Source organism: Sminthopsis crassicaudata, chromosome 3 (assembly GCF_048593235.1).
Source record: "Sminthopsis crassicaudata isolate SCR6 chromosome 3, ASM4859323v1, whole genome shotgun sequence".
NCBI lineage: Eukaryota > Metazoa > Chordata > Mammalia > Dasyuromorphia > Dasyuridae > Sminthopsis > Sminthopsis crassicaudata.
The window spans coordinates 531,784,902-531,807,309 of record NC_133619.1 but is presented as its reverse complement, the minus strand read 5'-3'; the positions used below and the strand labels follow the sequence as shown (position 1 = coordinate 531,807,309).

Below are 22,408 nucleotides of genomic sequence, written 5' to 3'. Positions count from 1 at the left end.
ACAATTATACATATTGAATTAATATCTAATAAAATTTTAAACTCAACATGTCTTAAATTGAACTCATTATCTTCCTCATCCCACAAAAAAAAAAAAAATTCTAGCTTTCTAACTTCCATATTACACTGAAGAACCACCATCCTCCCAGTCAGCTAATCTCACAAACATTGTGTTATCCTATATTTTTATTAACTTATCTTCCCATACCTAATCATTTACCAAATTCTGTAAATTCTACCCTTATAACATCTTTCACATAAAAATGCTCTTCTCTGACAATTCTATCACCTTGGTGCATCACCTCATACCTGGATTATTGCAATAGTCTTCTGGGTAGTCTCCCTGCATGAAGTCTTTCTTTATACTAGTCTTAGCAAATTGCTTGGAATGTAATGAGTGTTTACTTAAGTGTTTATTGATTCTTATTTGACTCTACTATGGGAAGAATCTCTGTTTCTCCACTCCAAGACTTTTGTCTTCAAATTATCTTTTCCTTCTTTCATTTCAGGCCTCTAGATGAGGGTATGAAAAAACAACAATAACAACAACAACAACAACAAAAATCCTGTAAATTCCTCTATTCTTGAATCCAGATCAAACAAACATGTGACTGTAGTTTCTCCTTAACTTTTCCTCCCATATTCTTACCCAAGTAATTTCAAACTGTATTCCCACCTACACACTCCTCATTAAAGAAAAAAAAAAAAGATTCATTTTTGAGGGAACAATAGGGTTTTGTTAAAAAAAAATATTGATTTAATTTTTCCTCCTTTCTCCTAACTTTTAAAACCCCTAAATATTGTGTCTCTTACATTATTTTGCTCCTAGATATTCTCCTTTTTCATTAGTTCTCAACATATGAGATTTTTTTTAATTATCTTGCCCCCGATCAATGAGAACATTGATTTATTTCATTGCTTAGTTTTTTGTTGTTGTTGTTGTTCTTAACACGAAATCCACCAAAGTAAAAAGTTTCCCAGAAAAGAAGGAAAGAAGCACTCCTTCACAGTTATTTTTAATTTCAAAAAATAATCAGAAATATGTATTGCTTGTCTAATCCTTATAGATGTACTATGTGAGCCATGACTGTCTTTGCAGGTCCACATTTGGAGCTTTGACAACAATGTTTTCTATTTGTCTCCATTTAAGACATTTAAGTATTTAAGTATCCCTTTAGTAGTGACCTTATCGCCTGCCTTTTCCCACTTAATGCATACAGAATACTGAATTTGCCCAGTTTCACCAATGAAAAAAGCAGGCCACTGTGTCTGGGAAAGAAATCCAGGAGAACAGAGCCTTTTAAAAAAATTCATCTTCTGCTAAGTTCTTCCATGAGAAAGTCAAGGCAAGGTGGTACAAATATAAACTCGGCTTCAACCAACTCCCTTTGGGTTTTCATGTGACAAATATTCAACTGGACTAACATGATGCAGTAGAAAGTAGAATTAGATTTGTTCTACTCAGTTCTAGAAAACAGAACTAAAATTAGTGTGTAGAAATTATAAAAAGAAAGTTGCAGGTTTTGATGAAAGAGCTTTCTAACAATTAGAACTATACAAAAGAAGAAAAGGCCCTTTTGAGAAATAGTAGAGTCCATACTAGAAGAGTACAAGTACAGGATGGATATCTAATTGTTGTGTATGAGTTAGACAATATGTGTTCTGCTATCATTTCTAATTTTTAGATACTATGATTTAATGAAATTCCAATTGTCTTATTTAAGATTTATTCAATTGTTTTTCTTGTCCCTTCATTGTGCTTTCCACCTTTTTATGATACTTCACCCATAATCATTATCACCCATAATCACAAGGTGTGGAGTATTGCATAAAATATATCTTGAAAACCTGGACTTAACATGAATTGATGCTGAGTGAAGTGAGAACCAGAATATTGTACATAGTAATAGCAACATTGTGTGATGATCATCCATGATCATCAAGATCTTAGCTTTTCTCATCAAGATAATTCCAAATGACTCATGATGGAAAATGCTATTCACATCCAGAAAAAAATACAATTATAGTCTGAATACAGATCAAAGCATACTATTTTCACTTTCTTTTTCTTTTTCCATGGTTTTCCCCTATTATTTTGCTTCATTTTTCACATCATGACTAATGTGGAAACATGTTTAACATGACTGCTCATGTATATAGATGATAACCTATAATCAGATTGCTTCACCATCTTGGGGAAGGAAGGAGAAAAAATTGGAACTCAAAATCTTGTAAAATGAAAGTTGAAAATGATCCTTACATGCAATTTGAGAAAATAAAATACTGTTTAAAATAAAATATTTATCTTTAACTCTATATAATTTGCCAAGATCTCAGTATCCTGTCTAATAAAAAGTTTATAACAAAATTCTGATATTAGTATGTACAAATAGAAAATAATCTCATAGTCTCTGGTAGTTAGACTGTGGTCTGTAGTTAGAAATAATTACATTAGAAACTCTGGAATAACATCTAAATTATTCATGAAAGCACTTTATCTTGCATTATTGGAGACTTTATGATGGATATGTACTTTTTAGAAAATATTTTATTTAATTAATTATTATCTAATTCATACAACACAATGCTATTATACCCATTTGGGTAAACTGAGGAAAGGTTAACTAATATTCTATATATTATACACCTAATAAAATGTTTGAGAAAAGAATTGAATCCCAGTTTTCTGACTCCAATTTAAGGGTTCTATTTTTTGTTCCACAAGGCCTCTGCAGATAAAGAACTCCAATTTTTTTTCAACCAATGATTTATATTTTTTCCACACATTTCTAATACAAAATTATATATTTATCTATTGCTTATAAAGATGTACCCACTGTCCTTACTAGTCTTTAACTTGTTTTTGCTGAATTAGTAATTTGTAACAAAATTATCTTCAATGTTTAAAGTGATTTTAAGTCAAAAATCTGTTCTAGTTATGTGCATTTTAGCATTTTGCATTTACATGACTTATACAATTCTGTGCTCACAGAATAATTTGGGGGAGAGAAATATATCCTTAACAATATGCAATTATTAGCATTATACTAGTATTGCATAATATAGCATTATTATGCTGATAAACGTAATATAACCTATTGTTATAGATAATATAACCAGTAAATTTAAGAAAAGTTAGTTTTTTCTTAAATCCTTTTATTTTCACAGATTGTCAGTGTTGGAAAACATGTTAAAGGATACCATTATATCATTGCAAATCTGGTAAGTACTCTCTATTTATAACTCTTAACTAAAGCTGATGAAATAGAATTTTTAATGTTTTTTAGCCATGCCTCATAATGCTTAAGAAAATATATCATATGGAAGTTTTTATGCAAAAGATACAATTGATGTTTCATTTGAAATAAGGTTAAAATACTAATAATGACATTTTGAATAAAGAATCATGCCGTATGTGTATATTAAAATGTATCTTGATGAAATTTTAAAACCATGATCATATTATTCCTTTCATTAAGGGTATTAGCTGTCAGAACAACTGTTGGCCTTCAACCTAAATGGTAGCTTATGACTTTCAATTAAGTTTTATGAAAGTGTAGGGATACATTAGGAATCCAAAATAGTTTTGAAATTATAGGATAGAGGGGAGAACAATTTCGGGTTCCACTATATTTTAAGGAAATACTTAATGTAGGACCTTGAAAAACAGAATTTGGAAGAAATTGCTTAAAGTTCAATACATAAAAGTATTTGTTTAATATGTAAATAAGGATAGATATTACTTATGGTGAAATCTATCAACTGTTTAAAAATATTTACATTATATTTGGAAAATTTTGAAGACTTTTCCTTATTAAATTTACATTATAAAAAGTAGCATTATCATAGATAACAAATTTGCCTTTAATGACAGGTAGTTAAACTTTCTAAATTCATCTGGTTTGACCTTCCCTTAATTTCTTCTCTCTCCCAAGATGTTTGTTCAAGAGTATCTTGAGAATAGATACTAATTAATTCTTTATATTTGTTTCAGTGATGTCTAGTTTATGACAGATGTTTAATAAGTATTTGTTGATCAAAAGTGATAGTGAGTCTTTGCACATAGACATCAAATTGATCAACTGCATAAGGTTAAATGATATTAGAGATGAAGGCAGAATTATATAATACTTTAGCCACATAAGAACATCTCTATTGAATTCATCAGGCAAAGGTATTAGACTGAATCTGGAAAATCTTTGATCAATTTAGAAATCTTTGAAAGCCATTTGATGAATTAGAGTGACTTTACACAGGTTTCATTGTCAGGTCAATCGCTTCCAACTTTTCCTGACCCTATTTAGGGTTTTCTTGGCAAAGATATTTGTGATTTCCTTCACCAATTCATTTTACAGATGAGAAAACTGAGGCAAACAGTCTTTAAGTGACTTGCTCAGGATCACATAGCTAGTAAAGTATCTGAGGCCAGATTGGAACTCATACAGATTACTCTTCCTGACAATAGGCCCAGCTCTACTCACCGAAATACTTACGTTTCAAACCAAAAATCTAGTTTAGATGTGAGCATTTAAATATCTGGCAGCTTAGTGATAGATATATTTCACTGAAGTCCTTGACAAGAAATTGCTTAAGCATGAGGAGAGTACTTTGACCTCTTTCTCCACACTATGTCACTAGGAAAAAAACCTTGTAAACTTCAGAAGACTTCAGTATTTTAAACTTTTTCATTAGTAGCCTAACAGTGTTTTTGGATCTGCTATGAGTAATCACAATATCTAAATAATGAAGGAGAAAAAACTAGACATAAAGAGTAAAGACTTCATAAGGATCTCAGCAGAAAAGTTGTACTTTTCTGATTTAGGGAAACGAAGAGGAGAAAATGACTTCCAGAAACTACTCCTTTAATACATGTGGTCTCTAAGCTTAAACCTACTCTTTTTTGCCCTCTATATATACACTTGTGGGAGAGTCTGTTTTAAACTTGGGGTGCTATTAGGGAACTTAAATTCTATTGAGACAATATATGCATCTATAAGTATATATAATCAAAACTTTACTAAACATTGGGAATATAAATTTAAAAAGAAAGAAACATTTTGTACCAGAAGCTTACATTCCAACAGAGGATACACATTCAGGTACATATAAATAGCAATATAAATAATATGTAGAATATCTACATGTAAGATATATCTGTATCATAAAATAAAAAATAGTTTAAAACTATATTCAGGAAAGAGATAATTATATCACCTTAGAAAACATTTCTTTCTAAAAGCTAAATAATGGTTAAATGATGTAAGATAATATTTATTAGGAAATGCACATGAGGTAATAATCACAAACTTCAACACAAAAATAAAAACTTAACCAAAAAAAAAAAAAACAAACCACACAACCAAGCTCTAACTTCTCAGAGTGCTCTAAAACCTTGAGAAGACTAGCAGTTAGTCCTACTCTGGGGGGCTTACCTTGCTACTGTAAGTGGATGTTTACTAGTTATTACGAAAACATGTACTACACTAAAAAATACGGATAATGGTACCTTTAGTACCTACTTCACAGAGCTGTGGTAAAGGTCAACTTTGCTAATATAAAGAATTATGTAAAAATATATGGAATGCTCAATTTCAAGTGCCTCTAATTTCCAAAAAAAAAGACAGTTTTTCCCTTATGTAAATTTATATCATAAATTCATCTTTACATAAAGAATTAAGCTAGGTGGCGCAGTGGATAGAGCACCAGCCTTGAATTCAGGAAGACCAGAGTTCAAATCTGGTCTCAGACACTTAACACTTCCTAGCTGTGTGACCCTGAGCAAGTCACTTAACCCCAGCCTCAAGGGGGAAAAAAAAAAGAATTATGAGAAAAATTCACATTCCAAAAAAAGAAAAAAATGCTAATATTACTATGCAGTATTTTGCTATATACTCTTTCTAATCCTGTCCCTCAGGCTTCATCCCATCTCTAAGAAAAAGAAAACTTAAAAATAAAAAATCTCCTAAGGAAAGCAGGAAAGATATAGAGAGACCACCTTTGTCCCACATTGGTGACTTGGTTTTAGATCTTTATCTCTCAAAGTATCTTTACCATACTCTTAAGAGTATCTTTACCATACTCTTATCACCTGCATATGTCTATCTTTCATCAGTTTGGTCTGGGGTACGACTTGCTTCTTCCCAGTTCCTATGAATCATCCTTCCTCTCCTATCTGTGTCCTAATTTAGTTCTACTATGACTGACTGCAGCCCTACATGTTCCTCTTCCTGCCTTTGCTTCTCTGTCCTCAGCCCCTACCTACCATGAACTGCATGGGCAGTTGCTCCCCTTTCTCCCTGCCTCTTTTCCTCCCTCTTTCTTCTCCATGTCCACAGAAAAACTCACATTATGTAAAAATCGCTTTATGTAGTGGTCCACTTATGTAAAGCAAGAACTGTACAACCAATGGATCTGTGATGCCATAGATTTAGATAAGTCCTTCAGTGATATAGATAGCAACCCATCTTTACTTGCCTATCCACTGTGATTTTTATCTGTGTCCACCAATGTCAGGAATCCTGTACTGAACCCCCATATTTCTCTTTGGACCCCCATATTTTCTCTTAATATTACCTTGATACCAATGCAGTATACATATTCCTGCTGTCTTTCTTTAGAAAACGAATTCTTTAATTCTTCTGCTTGTAAATAGCTAGCCAAAGTAACAATAAATTTTTTTCTTGTTTGTTGTTCAGTCATTAATTTCAGGGATTAATGTCTAATTCTCATAACCCCATTTGAAATTTTCTTGGCAGAAATGTTGGAGTAGTTTATCATTTCCTTTTTCATCTCATTTTACAGATAAGGAAAGTGAGGCAAACAGGGTTTAGTGACTTGCCTAGAGTAACATTTAAATATTAAATGAGCATTTAAATATCTGGCAGCTTAGTGATAGATATATTTCACTGAAGTCCTTGACAAGAAATTGCTTAAGCATGAGGAGAGTACTTTGACCTCTTTCTCCACACTATGTCACCAGGAAAAAAACCTTGTAAACTTCAGAAGACTTCAGTATTTTAAAGTGTCTGAGACTGGATTTCAACTCAGAGATCTATTCAATGAGCCACCTAACAGTCCCTATCATTTGAGACATGATATTTTGTTTTTCTGTACCTAAGTTTTTTGTCATTTTTATAAATTATGGAATCCCTACAAAATTAAACACATAAAAATAAAAGTGCCACCCATTTCATGGCTTTTCCTATATGTTAATATGTTACTAAGAGGAATTAAGGAGTAAAATTTTACAAAGGCCAGAGTAAGAGGATAAATTTTCAATGTTTTGAAGGCATTACAACAACAAAAACTACCAGTCATTTCCATAACCTTAAAATATGAAAGGGTTACATGGCCTCAAGAAAAACAGGCATAAGTTAGAAATAAACTAGGGTCATCAATATTTTTCCCTGTAGATCTTAGTGATTTTTCCATTTTATTGTGTATGAGGGAATTCTCTTTAGGCAACCCTTTTCTCACTGTTAGTTTTTCAAAGTTGAAAGATAATCTAATCATTAAAGAAAGGCTCCAAAGAGCCAAATTAAATGCTAACTTTGTCGCTTACTTCAGCATCCCCATTTAGTAAACTCATCTACAAAATGGGAATAATAATATATTTTTCTTTTCTTTTTACTACCCAAATTATATATTATTAAGATTATTAAGAAGAATAGTGAAATGTTATATATATACAGCTATTTGTAATGTTTGGAAGAAAAAATAATTAGAACGCTACATACAGCTTTTAAGTGTCTGAGGCTGGATTTAAATTCAGGTCTTCTAGAACTCTATTTTATGTACCTCTTAGCTGCCTTTTAACATCTGAAGGATACTTTATTGAGAGGAAAATATTCATAACAATACTAAGAGGACAAAAGCATTTAAAAAATAACTTGTTCTCAATCAGCCCTATCCTCGCTCCTCTAGTTTATCTCTGTCATTCCTCCGTTAATTTAAGATTTAGTTGATACATGAAGCTGAATTAGGGAAATAGAAGAGAGAGAATGATTGAATCAAGACAGAAAATTAGCATAGTGGATAGAGTGTCAGGTCCCAAGTTAGGAAGAGTTCAGTCGAAATCTAAATTCACATTCTTATTAGCTATGTGACCCTGGACAAGTCACTTAACCTGTCTATAGTGTTGTCATCTATAAATTGAGTTCGAGAAAGAAATGGCAAATCATTCTAGTATCTCTGCCAAGAAAATCCCAAGTGGGATCACAAAGCATCAGCCACAACTAAACAACAAATGTCTGAACCAGATTATATAGAGAGCACTACATCAGGATCTTGGGGGTCCTATAATTTATAGTATAGCCTCTTCTCTAAAATGAGATATGTGAAAAAGCAGAAGATATTTTATGTCATCATGGCAATAATAACTGATATGAATCTCTTTATCAAGTTCATAACAATATAACAGATTATTTCAAAAAAGGATATGTTTATAACTTTTTAAAATTTTGCAAAGTATTTAAGTCGTGCAATTTAAGCTTTTTAACAATCAAATTATTACTATTACTATTTTCACTATTATGTTACTGCTATTATAATACCTATTTTACAGATGAAGAAACAGATGTCACAGAGATATGAAGTGACTTTCCTGGCATCATTCAATTAATAAGAGTTAGGCCTTTTTAACTCCAAAATTACATGTTCTATCTAAGCTCAGGATATTTCCCTATATCCTGGACTCTGCATCGAAAGCTGTTTCCATTAGGTTTGAGGGGAGGTGATTGTCGAAGCAGTGGTAGTTATACATCCCCCTACGCTTTTGCACCCCAAAATATGTTTTTGTTCCCTTAATATCTATTTGAAGACTTTCAATAAATGGACCTTAAGTATGGAACTGTTACAGGGCACCTACCTGATAGAACTCTGCACCTAGCGATCCAACAGCTACTATATAGATAAAAATATATATATAATAAATGACATTTGAATTAAAAACCTTACAAAGCTCCACATTTTTACCTATTTAATCTTGACCAGATATTTACAGTTTTTGTATTTATAAATATTTAATCACATCCCAAACAATCATCCACTCAGCATTTTGCTATTATATTGCCACTTTCCCCTTTTTCCTCTACTTGGAAATCAGACTTGGAGAGAATATTTTTCTTCCTGAGGGAGTTAATCCATCCATTTTTGGAACTCTACCATGAGAGTGAGCTTTCTTGATTGATGAGCAAAATGAATAAGTGAGTAAACATTCACCTAACTAATTTTATCTACCTTGCCCCAGAACAGACTATGTTTCATATCCAACCCAGGCCTCTATTCTAGGACTCTTGCCATCTGCCTTTTATGAATAACTATCATTTTCCCCTCACCTCAGACACTCACAAACACTTGATATTTCTTGTTCAAGGAACAGTAATCAATATTACTATAGCAGGGAGTTGATTAGGAGCCCTAATCAACTTTGTCCCAGCCCTTCATAGCCAACTTCCTTCACACACATCAATATTCTTCATCAAATTGTAGGTTGTTAGGGACTGTGAGATGATATGATTAGGTCCTTTCAAAATTTTAAATGGTCCATTTACACTCTGTACGCCATTTGTCACTTTGCAACTTTGGCCAATGTGTGGAAATGTTTTTTATTTCTTTTTTTTTTTTTTTTTGCAAATGTGATTTCCTTAATTAACTGAAGAAGGAGAGGATTCTGTGATATGCAGGCAAAATTCTGACTACAGAAGCTTACTCTCTGTTTCTACAGAGACATGGGACTCTGGTAAGAATAAGCAAATCCCACTCAGACTTCTTATAGATGCTAACAGACCAGGGTTTTGGTCTTATGTCATTCAGAATGAGGTTTGCAGAAGTCTTTGGAAAGTGAAGAATGAAGGAAAGCCACCTCAAGTACATGAAACAAAAAAATCTAAAGTCATAAGAAGAGGTAAAAGGGAAGAGAGGGTAATTCTTTCTTACAAAAGAATCCCCTGAACTCAGGTGATGATAGACTTAGTAATATGACAACTTTTAGATGTGTCTGGACATGGTCTTTCTTAACCAAAAACAAATCTATTGCTCATAGTTGTAGAAGATATATCTGCAATCAATCCAGAGAAAAGTTACTAAGGGAAAGAGACTAGGAAATAAATGTGAATAAGATAAGGAAATTGTGTGTGTGTGTGTGTGTGTGTGTGTGTGTGTGTGTGTGTGTGTCTGAAACTTAATAGATTTAGGAAATAAATCCCTCTGACCTTTTTCAAAACTTAAAGGAATAAGAAAATAGTGTCTCTGAACTTATAGAAATTGGGCTAAAGTTTTTTGTCTTTTTTTCTTGTTTTCCTTTGTTTTTAAGAACAAACTAAATGGAACAATTTTAATCTGATATCACCTTGCTATAAATCAGACTGCTAAGCATGACCCTTAAAATGGACTATTTTTATAGTGTGCTTAATATCCTTGTGATATTAAGAACATGAATGAGAGGGAAAGACTCCAAATAGACTCATGACTGACTTGAATGGTTCTCTAGGGATGGGCTGAAGAGTATTAAAATAGAAAGATTTGACAGTAAGATGTTGCATTTCAAAAGAGATGTAGAACTCTATACTATTGTGCAATTGAGAGCTATTTAAGTATTAAGGGTAAAAAAAAATTAAAGAAATTACTAGAAAATCTATCTTAAGTTTCTTTTGTTCTACCCCATCCCATCCTAAACAAATGTAAATATATTGAAATCTGTATTTTCTAACCTTCTGCTGCCATTATATCTAGTGTATGCTTTGACACTTAATTTTAGTGCCCCTTATACTGTTCTCTCATTTTTACATGTCTATCTAAAATCATAACTAGCAATTTGATCATAAGATAGGTGACATAAAATATATCCTAAAGGAAAAATCAGTTGAGAGGGAGGCACACTTCTATTCCCTTCCATATTTTTCTGGGTCTGCTCACATCATTCTCTAGAATCATATGGCTGCTATTATGGAGGTCCAACAATGTTCTTGTTCAATGAACTCCAGAAATTATAAAATCTTTCATTTGCCATTTAAAGCTCTTCATAATCTTTTTTTTTTTATTAAAAGAACTTTTTAAAGCTTTTTATTTACAAAACATATATGTATGGGTAAATTTTCAACTATGACCCTTGCAAAACTTTTTGTTTCAAAATTTCCCCTTCTTCCCTACACCTCATCCCCTACATGTCAGGTAGTCCAAAACATGTTAAATGTTAAATATATATGTTAAATCCAGTATAAGTATACATATGTATACAGTTATCTTGCTGCACAGAAAAATCGGATCAAGAAGGGGAAAAAACCTGAGAAAGAAAACAAAATGCAAGCAAACAACAACAGAAAGAGTGAAAATGCTATGTTGTGGTCCACACTCAATTCTCACAGTCGTCTCTCTGGGTGTAGATGACTTTCTTTATCATTGAACAAGTGGAACTGGTTTGAATAATTTCATTGTTGAAGAGAGCCACATCCATCAGAATTGATTATTGTATAGTATTGTTGCTAGGTATAATGATCTCCTGGTTCTGCTCATTTCACTTAGTATCAGTTCATGTAAGTCTCTCCAGGCCTTTATGAAATCATCCTGCTGGTCATTTTTTTACAGAACAGTAATATTCCATAACATTCATATACCATAATCTATTCAGCCATTCTCCAACTGATGAGCATCCATTCAGTTTCCAGTTTCTTGCCACTACAAAAAGGGCTGCCACAAACATTTTTGCACATGTGGGTCTCTTTCCCTCCTTTAATATCTCTTTGGTATATAAGCCCAGTAGAAACACTGCTGGGTGAAAGGGTATGCACAGTTTGATAACTTTTTGAGTATAGTTCCAAATTGTTCTCCAGAGTGTTGGATCCATTCACAGTTCCACCAACAATATATCAATGTTCCAGTTTTCCCATATCCCCATCCAATATTTGTCATTATCTTTTTCTGTCTTCTTAGCCAATCTGACAAATATGTAGTGGTATCTCAGAGTAATCCTAATTTGCATTTCTCTGATCAATATTGATTTGGAGCACCTTTTCATATGACTAGAAATCATTTCAATTTCTTCATCTGAAAATTATCTGTTCATATCCTTTGACCATTTATCAAGTAGAGAATGGTTTGATTTCTCATAAATTTGAGCCAATTCTCTATATATTTTAGAAATGAAGCCTTTATCAGAACCTTTGAATGTAAAAATGGTTTACCAGTTTATTGCTTCCCTTCTAATCTTGTCTGCCTTAGTTTTGTTTGTACAAAAACTTTTTAACTTAATATAATCAAAGTTATCTATTTTGTGATCAATAATGATCTTTAGTTCTTCTTTGGTAACAAATTCCTTCTCCACAGGTGTGAGAGGTAAACTATCCTATGTTCTTCTAATTTATTTATAATCTCATTCTTTATGCTTAGATCATGAACCCATTATGACCTTATCTTGGTATATGGTATTAAGTGTGGGTCAATGCCTAGATTCTGCCATACTAGTTGCCAATTTTCCTAGCAGTTTTTGTCAAATAGTGATTTCATATCCCCAAAGCTAGGGTCTTTGAGTTTGTCAAACACTAGATTGTTAGCCTTTCTTAATCTTCATGAAATCTCTATTCTTCTTACATTTTATTTCCCTCAGCACTTCAATCCAGCTACAGTGACCTTCTTATAGTACCTCTAACATGGCATCCATTTCCTATCACAGAGCTGTTTTACTGGCCATTCTCTATGTCAAAAATACTTTGGGCCTTCACTTCTGGCTCAGCGTGTTTGGTTTCCTTTAAGATTTAGCTGAAATTTTACCTTCTATTAGAAGTTTTTCACCCAGCTGCTAATGTCTTTCTTTTCAGATAGCATTCTATCTATTCTGTATATATGGTGCACAATTACTTATTTTCTTTCCATTAAAATGTGAGCTCTTTGAGAACCAAAATTGCTTGTTTTCTTTTTGTTTTCTTTGTATCCTCAGCACTTAACATAGAGCCTGGAATACAGCAAACATTTAGTAAATTTGTTGACTGACTGACTAAAGCATCCTTGAAAGGAAGATGAAAATAGGATTCAGCCAGGCTAAGTACTGGCTAGCATTGTACCTGTCAGAAGGAAAACAAAATTTTTCTGCTAATTTTCTACATTAAATAATTATTCATGGCTAACTAGGTACTAAGTTCAACTGTTTCTACATGTGGAAAACTACAAAATGCCATCAATAGTAGCTCTTTAAATTTTAGCATAGTAGCCAAAATTCTGTTTATATTGTTCCCCATTAATCTCTTTTATTGCTTTCTCTGATAAGAGAGTAAACTACTTTGAGAATAAAGAAAGTCACATTTTTTATTCTATTCTCCTAGGCTTTGCCACTTAAAAAGCACTTAGCAAATAGTTTGAGCTGAATTAAGCTGAAGTGAATTGAATTCAGAATCTTTATAATCTTGTATTTGAATCAAAATGACAATTTCCTCAGAATGACCGTATTAGATTTTTCATCCTTATTTTTTATCATTGCTTGCATTAAAAATCTACTTCGATATTGACTTTTAATTCAATTTAAAGCTAATAGACATGATTCCAGAAGCACTTTAAAAAGTGTCAAATTGATTTTTTATTTTTTTTTAGGGATTCAAGGATATTTCTCTGGAGAGGTTTATGCATGGAGGAGCCAATGTGACAGGATTCCAGTTAGTAGATTTTAATACACCTATGGTGACTAAGCTCATGCAGCGCTGGAAAAAACTAGATCAAAGAGAGTACCCAGGATCAGAGACACCTCCTAAGGTATGGATTTTCAGTGTTTATACTATTAATGTATTTTCTGTCTATGGCAAAAATAACTAAATGCAATTGTACTAGTAACATTTCAAATATCCTTTTTTTGATAATTTCATGTATTAAAGATAAATGATATTTTTGCTGCATAAAGAACATTACAAAATACTCTGTCTTACAAATTTAAGGCTAAAAATACTCAATTAGAAAGTCGACTCATGCTTTCTGAAGGTCAAGAAATCTGAGTTCTCATACTGATTCTATCATTTCACCTCACTAGACATCAGTTTCCTCATCTATAAAATGAGGGGATTAAAGTAGATAATAGTGTCAATAATAAAAATCATTCATTTCATAGAGTGATTTAAGCTTTTCAAATCACTTTACTTATATTATCCTATTTGATCCATATAACAGTTCCATGATGGATGTGGCATAGCTATTATCCTAAAGAAAAATTAAGATCTTGATGATGGACTTAACTGTTGGTTTCTGAGCTGTGTTTATTCCTACAGTTACTCATCCCTCTTGCCTTACATCACTCTAATATTCAGTAGTTTACCATCAAAATTATTTGCTGTGAAAAAAATTACTTCCTTTTAATGATTGGATAGGTATAGTAGTGGATATGATTTCTACTCCTCCAGTTATTTTCAGTTCAATAATTTCAGTGCTAAAATCTTCAATGAACTTCCTTCTCTCATAAAACTTATCCTCTCATTTTGCAATTTATTTACAAGTAATAGACAATGAAATTGAAAAATCAGTAGAAATAAAAGATATGCAAATAGATTATCATGCCTCAGGTTTGACTGTCTAATTCATAGGAACAAGACACATCCCTCAGGTCTGATACCAGTTTATAATGGTAGATTGAAGATTTACCAATCATAAAATTATTTCTGTTTTGAAAAATATTGGGCAAGATTCAAATACTATAGAAAAGAGAGAATTGGGGAAATATAACAGCTATCAACTAATATTAGAAGTATTGTATTGTGGGAATTTTTTTTTGCTTGTATGTAGATTAAAAGGAAAAAACTTAAACCAATTGGTAAAACTTGCAGGAAGGAAGCTTTTACTCAACTTAAGTGTAGCACCTAGGCTCAGGGTCTCCAAACTCTGTTATCATACAGATGAGTTCCAAACTCAGAGGCAGACCTCAAATTTCATTTTGACTCATTATTTGCCTCAGAATTTAGTTTGGGAATATTTCCAAATAAAGTTTATAACTAGGTCTCTGAATACATAGGTAATAATCTTCTTTCTCTCCTACTCTACCCCCAAATATTTAAGTACTAACAATAGCAATTCTTTTATGGGGCACAAGATAGATTTTATGTAAATGCACATAAAATGGCCCATAAGAGTTCATAAACAAATGCAGAAAACATTTAAACATTTTACAGAATTAAAATAACTTATAAGCAATCGAAAACCACCTCACACCTCCAAAATGGCAAACAACAATTAAAGTCAATTAAACTGAGTGTTAATGGGCTTGTAGAAAAATATTCCCTTCATTCAATGCTGAATGAATTGCAAATCTGTGGGAAACTGGGGAGCAATCTGATAGTAAACACACAAATTACAAAAAAAAAATCATAACTTTGATTCAGTAATGCTACTGATGGTGAGATTACTTTAGAAAAAAGAAACAAAAATCCCTATTCAAAGTTTTTTCATAAAAGTATTATATTTAATTGCCAAAAAAACTTAAAACAAGCTATGTTCCCCCCAAATAGGGGGATAGTTAAATAAATTATGGTACATAAATGTAAACATAAATGAAACATAATAGTTTGAAACAAAAAGTATCAAGAATACCAAAATAAAAATCTGAAAAAGTAATGTTTATGCTAACTAAACATTGTTTTTGTCATTTCATTTAAAGTAGGAACACCTAAATTGAAGTAATTGATTCCTTAAAGAGTATTTTTGGTTTTTTATTGTACAAGGATTTTGCATTTGTATACTAAGAACCAAATTAACATTTGTAAATAATCTAAAAATTGTGTAATTCTCAGAAAATTATGTCTCCTTTTCTGCTATTTTCATCATTTCCATAGCCCAAGTGAAGCACATTGAATTTAAGGCTGTTCTATATCTTTTCTTATTTTCAGTCAACACATTCATCAGCAAGTAGCCAACTTATAAAGTTGTGACTATCAATCTTTAACTAGCTTGATACTCGTTTGTTGACATTGTTTACTGTCAGGAAATATGCAACGCCTTCCCATCATTGTAGAAACTAGACTTGTAGCTTATTTATCATCGGCATAATCTTCAATCAGTTTATCAAATAATGTATTAAGTGCCTAATGTTTCAGATATTGTACTGTTACAGATATAGGTTTAAATGAATTAAACTATTTTTACTTGCAAGCTGAAGTAGATAGAGTTTAGACTTGGAGTCAGGAAGATCAGGTTTCAAGTCCTATCTCTGGTATTTAGTAATTCTATAATTCTTACCTCTTTGAGCTTTTCAGGGATACTGATGGGGTTGTACTGGCTTCTAATACACTTTACAGCTTTAAATCCATAGTTTTATAATCTCATGACTACTTCAGAAATCCTATTTTTCCATGATCCTCAAATTCTACACACTCCTAATGTTATCCTGTGGTCTTAATTCCCCTTTGAAAGAGAAGTGAAATTAGAGTGAAGTTAAGTGAAATTGAGGGTGGCTAGACAAGCAATGTTCTAACATTCTAATTACAGAATGCCCTGACACAAAGACTGACATGGAGACCCAAACTTATGATACTACTCTAAGAATCTGGATTTCTTTGGAATGGAAACACTTGGAGTTGCTCAACAGGCAACTCTTTCTCTTATTTCTTTTATTATAGTTTTTTTTTTTTTTTACAAGATATATGCATGGGTAATTTTTCAGCATTGACCCTTGCAAAACCTTCTGTTCCAACTTTTTCCCCTCCTTCCCCCCACCCCCTCCCCTAGATGGCAAGTAGACAAATACATGTTAAATATGTTAAAATATATGTTAAATACAATATATGTATACATATCCATATAGTTATTTTGCTCAGTCAAACCTCTTTCAAACAGAACCACATCATCCAAATAGTTCATATTTCTAAGGGAGTAAAAAATCAGCCTCTTGTTCCTCTACATTATGGCTTTAAGTCCCTTCACATATTTTTAAATTTAGGAATCATATACATGATCTTCTTTTCTCTTCAAAGAGCATTATTTTGACCAGGACCTGCTCTTTTCTTGATAGGAAGTCAAAATCCAGGACTCTTAAACTTGGAGCTGCTGGAGAAGCAACACATAAAGTAGATTTGTGCTTCTGGAAAACTAGACTTCAGGATCAAGAGCTTCCTTTTCTGATAGGGGGCTGGATTCTAAATCCCTCAATATTAGGATTTTTAAAGAAGAATGTCCAAAGTGAGAAATCTCAATGCTTATCCTTAAATTGAATTTCAAAAACTCTAACATTGGACCATATAATAATCCTCTTCATTCCTTCCACAAAGATGAAAGCTTCTATTCTTTTGCAGCTATCACTACAGGACTGGTCATCAAAATAATCATAATTCTTCACTGTTCTCCTAAGTACAGATCCAAACTTATGATACTACTCTAAGAATCTGGAGAGCATTCTACTCTCCAAACGATCTAAATTTCTGTTATGACTTGGTTATGCCTCACATCACTTTCCATAACTATGGAATGGAAATCACGTAGACTCTTAAAAATGATAAAAAGTAAATTAAGCATGGAAGGGATCTTCAGAAAATCTAGTTAATTTATAGAGAACATATTTAAATCATCTAGTACCAACTGAAATTTCTTGCATGTTAAAGAATGAGAGAGAAACAGAATTTATAACTGCATTATATAACCTATTGTGATGATTAACTTTGTATCACCAAATTGGTATTTAAACTTTCTTCCTCTTTTTCTTATTACAAACAACAGCTATTTCCCATCCCATGTGTAAAATCTCCTTATATACCTGAAGGAGTGGTAGTAAAACATGGAAAACTCCCAGTTTTCTTTTCTCTGTGAGTAATGATTCAAATACTTCCAATTCTACTTTATGGTTTTCCCCCAATACATTAATCATCTTAGTGGCTGCTCTCCAATCCCCATATGAGACTCTTAAACACTTCTTGAAAAATTATAATAATAATAATTCTTTAGATCTTTTAAGTTTGCAAAACTTTGCCTTTTTTCTTAAACAACCTTGGGAAATATGTATTATTATCATCCTCATTTTACAGAATAGGAAACTGAGATTGATAAATATTAAATAACTTGATCTAACAACTAATATGTGTCTAATGTTAGATTTGAACATATCTTACTGACTCCAGATTCAGCACTCTATCTACTGTACCATCTTCATTTTCTTTAGCAGTGAAACTTGACTTGTACATACCCCTCTAATCAAATTTAGTTTATGCAGTGCATACTTCATATTTTCTGATTATAACATATATTTTATGAATGTTTGCCTGATGCTTGATTTTATCTACAATATTAAAACTGGCATAATTTCCTCAACATCTTTTCAAACCATGCTCATCTCTGTTCCTCCCTAATTTCATCCAAAAGGTGTCTCTCTAATTGTGTCATGTCTATAAGTCTTTTCTCAGCAAAACGACAAGCCCTTGAAAACAAAAACCATGACATAAAATTCATTTATATTCTTTTCCTCCAAATACCTAGAACATGCCACTCAAAAATTACAATTATTTTTCTCCTTAATGTGATTTCTTGAACTTCTCTTTTGTTGACTCTATTCCTTTTTTTTCATTTTTTAACCATTTCTCTGATTCAAAAAGTCACTCTGAATTTTAATCTTGTCTTTCAATATGTTAAACATTCTTCTAAGGGGCAGCTAGGTGGTGCGTGGATAGAGTACCAGTCTGAAATCAAGAGGAGAAATGAATTCAAATCCAACTTCAAACACTTTCTAAGCATTTTGACCCTGGGCAAATCACTACCCCCCAAATTGCCTCCAAAAATAAACAAGCAAACCAGACTTCTTACCCTCTGTAATTTATTTTCATCCTTAGCCCCAATTAGATCAACTATTTCATCATGCAGGTCATTGATGAAATTAGCCTGAGACCAGTCAGATCTGACTACTGCATCAAGTTATATTACTCCAAAATATGGTTTTTGAACTGGTTCATTGATTAAAGAGTCACCCAATATATCAGACGGATGTAGGGCAAAGATCAGTGGTATTAAAATCAAATATAAATGAAGGATGCTAATCCATGCATAAGGATTTCCATGAACTGTATGTTGCCTTAATTTTAAAATGTAATATTATCTATGGGTTGGTGTATTTTTTTTACTTATTTTGTTAAATGTTTCCTAAAGAAATTTTAAAACCATCTAGTGACACCAAGATCCTTACTGTTCCTCACACAAAACACATACATCTGATTCAAAGCATTTTCACTGACTATCCTCCATGCCTAGAATGCTCTCCCTCCATATTTTCTTGGCTTCTAGATTCCTTGACTTCTTTCAATTCCCATATAAAATTTCACTTTTAACAAGAAAACTTTTCCTATTTCCCTTAATGTTAGTTCCTTACCTCTGTTTTTTTTTTAATTTCAATTTATCTTGTATATATCTTGTTTATATTTAGTTGTCAGTATGTTGTCCTCCCTATTTCCCTTGATACCAGGCACTATATTTTGCCCTTTTTCTATATCTTCAGGTATAAGTATAATGTTTAACACAAAGTAGCAAGTGAATATAGTTATTAACTGACTGGCTATCTTTTTCCCCTTTTTTTACCCCTTCCCAATTTGTCCAAGAACTCTAATTATGTTTGATTTTCTATATCCCATAGAGTTAAAGGTAAAAAAAAAAAAATCTGCTTCACACCATTTATGTTGTCTGTTCTTTCCATTTGACTTTTTTTTTAAAAAAAGACAAACTTTTTAAAACATGTAAAGCATTTATCCTTTATGTAATAATATGTTAAAAGTTTTCTGTAAATTATAAAGACAGTGACAGTTTCCTTTATTTCTGTCACTCTTAAATAGCCTTTGTATTTTTTATAGTTTAAAGAAGTTTAATCCTATTTTGCCATAGTTTATCTTGCCTCATACCAATAAGGCATATAAATTTTAGCCTTTTATTCTCCTTAATAATCATTCTGTTTTATTTTGCTGTTGAAGAAACCTTTTACTTTTGCATTCAAATACTTCTATAAGCCCTTGAGAGACATCATGATTTAGTAGAAAATTCAAAGTAAAAGTTTTATTGTACCACTTTAGATATGTATAACATGGGAAAATAATGACTTCTCGCAATCTTAGTTCCTTTTTTAAAATAAAGGGTTTGGATTTCTAAAATATAATCCTATGTATCTAAATTTCTTTTTGTCCACCTGCCCTACCTCTGTTTTTCATGGGAGCAATCTTTGCTTCAAAAATCTGAATATTCGTTGTTGATACTTCCTCCACTAATAGATTCTATCAGACTCTCTGCAACATAGCAAATAGTATTTTTAAAATAGCTTTTTTTAAATTGACATCTTTATTTTTACATCATGTATTATTTCTTTTATATCCCCTCCTTGTCACCACAAGAAAAGGAAAGGGAAAGAAGCAGCAGGAGAAGGAAGATGAGGATGAGAAAGAGGTGAGATAGGCAAACAGAGAAAAAAGCAAACAGGAAGACAGGCAAACAGGCAGAGACAAAAAAAGGCTGAGAGATAGCTAGACACACACAAAAAGAGAGTTAAAGACAGAGAATCATCATAAAGAGTCATCATCACTGTGGTCATAGCCCCTCTAAGCAATCTCCTAGACATAAAGATGGGTAGCCTTCTCCAAGAAGGCCCATACCTGCAGTTTTCCAAATCTATAGAATCTGCCTTTAGGAACCCAGAGTCGCTTCCATATCACCATGAGACATAATAAAGCTATATTAAAAGAGGCTTCCACATATCTTTAACATAATTTCCACTAAAAAACAAAAAAAATTATAATCTACCTTGAAATTTAAAATTCTATCTCAAAGGCTTTTAAAATAGTTCTTCAAATCTATTTCTTGAAGGTCATTTCCTTTCTCTTCTCATCATTTGCTTATTCCTGTTTATAATGACATAAGAGATTTAGAGTGGGAAGCACCTGAGAAATTATCATTTTTTCTTAGAATGAGAGGAAATATGGTAGCTAACTAGTTATGAGACCTAAATTAGATATTTACTAACTGCATGATTATGGGCAAGTCACTTAACCACTTTGATCCTCATTTCCAATATTTGTAAAGTAGAAAGGTAACATAAGACAAAGAGCTGACCTGTCAGAAAGACCTGAGTTCAAATTCTGTCTCTGACACATAATGGTTATTATCTCTGATCATGTAGCTTAACCTTTCTCATAATATAAGTTGCAGAGAAGATGCAAATACATCAGTAAAGGGAATTTTTTTTCATCTGACAATTGTTTAAAGTAATGAAATCATACTCTAAAACTCAACCCTAATAATTCTGCTATGTACCTTGCAAAATGGTTGTGAGGAAAGCGCTTTGTAATCTTTAATTCAGTACTCTATTAAATTGTGTTGTTATTATTAATTATTGTTATTATCATACAAAATCGATTGCTATTGAGTTATAGTCAATTGCCTATAAAATTCTTATAAAATTTCATGTTTTTCTTTCTTATTTGCAAACATCAAAGCAAAAAGAATTTCACCTTTACCTTCTTCCTTTCCTTTTACTTGAAAGTTTTGCTTCAGGACTTCTTTAATTATGTTTAATTTTCTGCATTCCATAGAATTCAAGGAAATTGAGCTCTTAAGTTAAAATCTTTGTAGGACCGGTCAGCTTTTCAAAGATAATTCTATCCCGTTGCATTTGCTTAAGAAATCTATAATCCATTCCTGTGAAGCAGTAGAGATTAGTGGATAGGGATAGCCAAGTCAGAATACATGAATTCAAGGAGTACCTCTGTGAAATACTGGCTATGTCTTCTTAGACAAGTCAATTAACCTTTCTGTATCCCCAGCTTATGCTCAAACATTATCAATTATAGAAAAAGTAGAGGTATGAATTGATAGAAATCCCTTAAGGAGAACTATACTGATAAAATCACTGGTCAAAAAAACAAATACAATCCCACTAAAAGTTCCCCTTTGCTCTTTTCTACTTTCAATTTAACTCAGAAATTTTTTCACTTTCTCTTCATTATTTTCCTGTCTATAGAGGTTTTTTTCCCTTAAATGAAGATTGAGAAATGATTATTATAACAGAAGACTGGGAAGCAGTTGATTTGAGCTTTGATTCTAAACTACAGCCTTAGCTTATCATATAATCTTGAAAATGTAACTTAACCTTTCTGGTCCTATACAGTAGATACAAAAACTCACTGATCTAACTGTTAGATATCCCAAAGATAAGTATTTAAGATAATTCTGTGCTGCTCCATAATGTGACGGCTCTCCTGGGTCGGGCCGAGGGGACATCAGCTGAGGAAGTGTCAGTCTGGTCATCCCGAAGCTCTGAGCTGGTCTCCTCACTTCCCGTGTCTTCTTCCATAGCATCTGCATCCTCTTCCTCACTTTCCTATGCTGATCCAGGGGCAAAGTCTACTGTGGAGGATCTCCTTTTCTTCTGCACAAAAAATGGATTTCTGCCTTTTCCTCCGTCTGGTTGCCTTAGGCAGCCCAATTTTAAA

At 32.4% G+C, this 22,408-nt stretch overlaps 1 protein-coding gene across 10 annotated transcripts in view; it reads left to right on the top strand.

Moving 5' to 3' along the window:
• The window catches only part of GRIA4 (glutamate ionotropic receptor AMPA type subunit 4), a 481,423-nt gene that overhangs the window by 367,934 nt on the left and 91,081 nt on the right, over positions 1 to 22,408 (top strand). For all 10 annotated transcript variants that reach the window (XR_012488407.1, XR_012488408.1, XM_074304367.1 and 7 more), the window contains 2 exons: positions 3,168 to 3,221; positions 13,578 to 13,736. Coding sequence is in view for 8 of the 10 variants with exons in the window: in XM_074304367.1 (XP_074160468.1) it covers positions 3,168 to 3,221; positions 13,578 to 13,736 (213 nt within the window). In the remaining 2 variants the exon portion in view is untranslated. The remainder of the gene's footprint in view (positions 1 to 3,167; positions 3,222 to 13,577; positions 13,737 to 22,408) is intronic.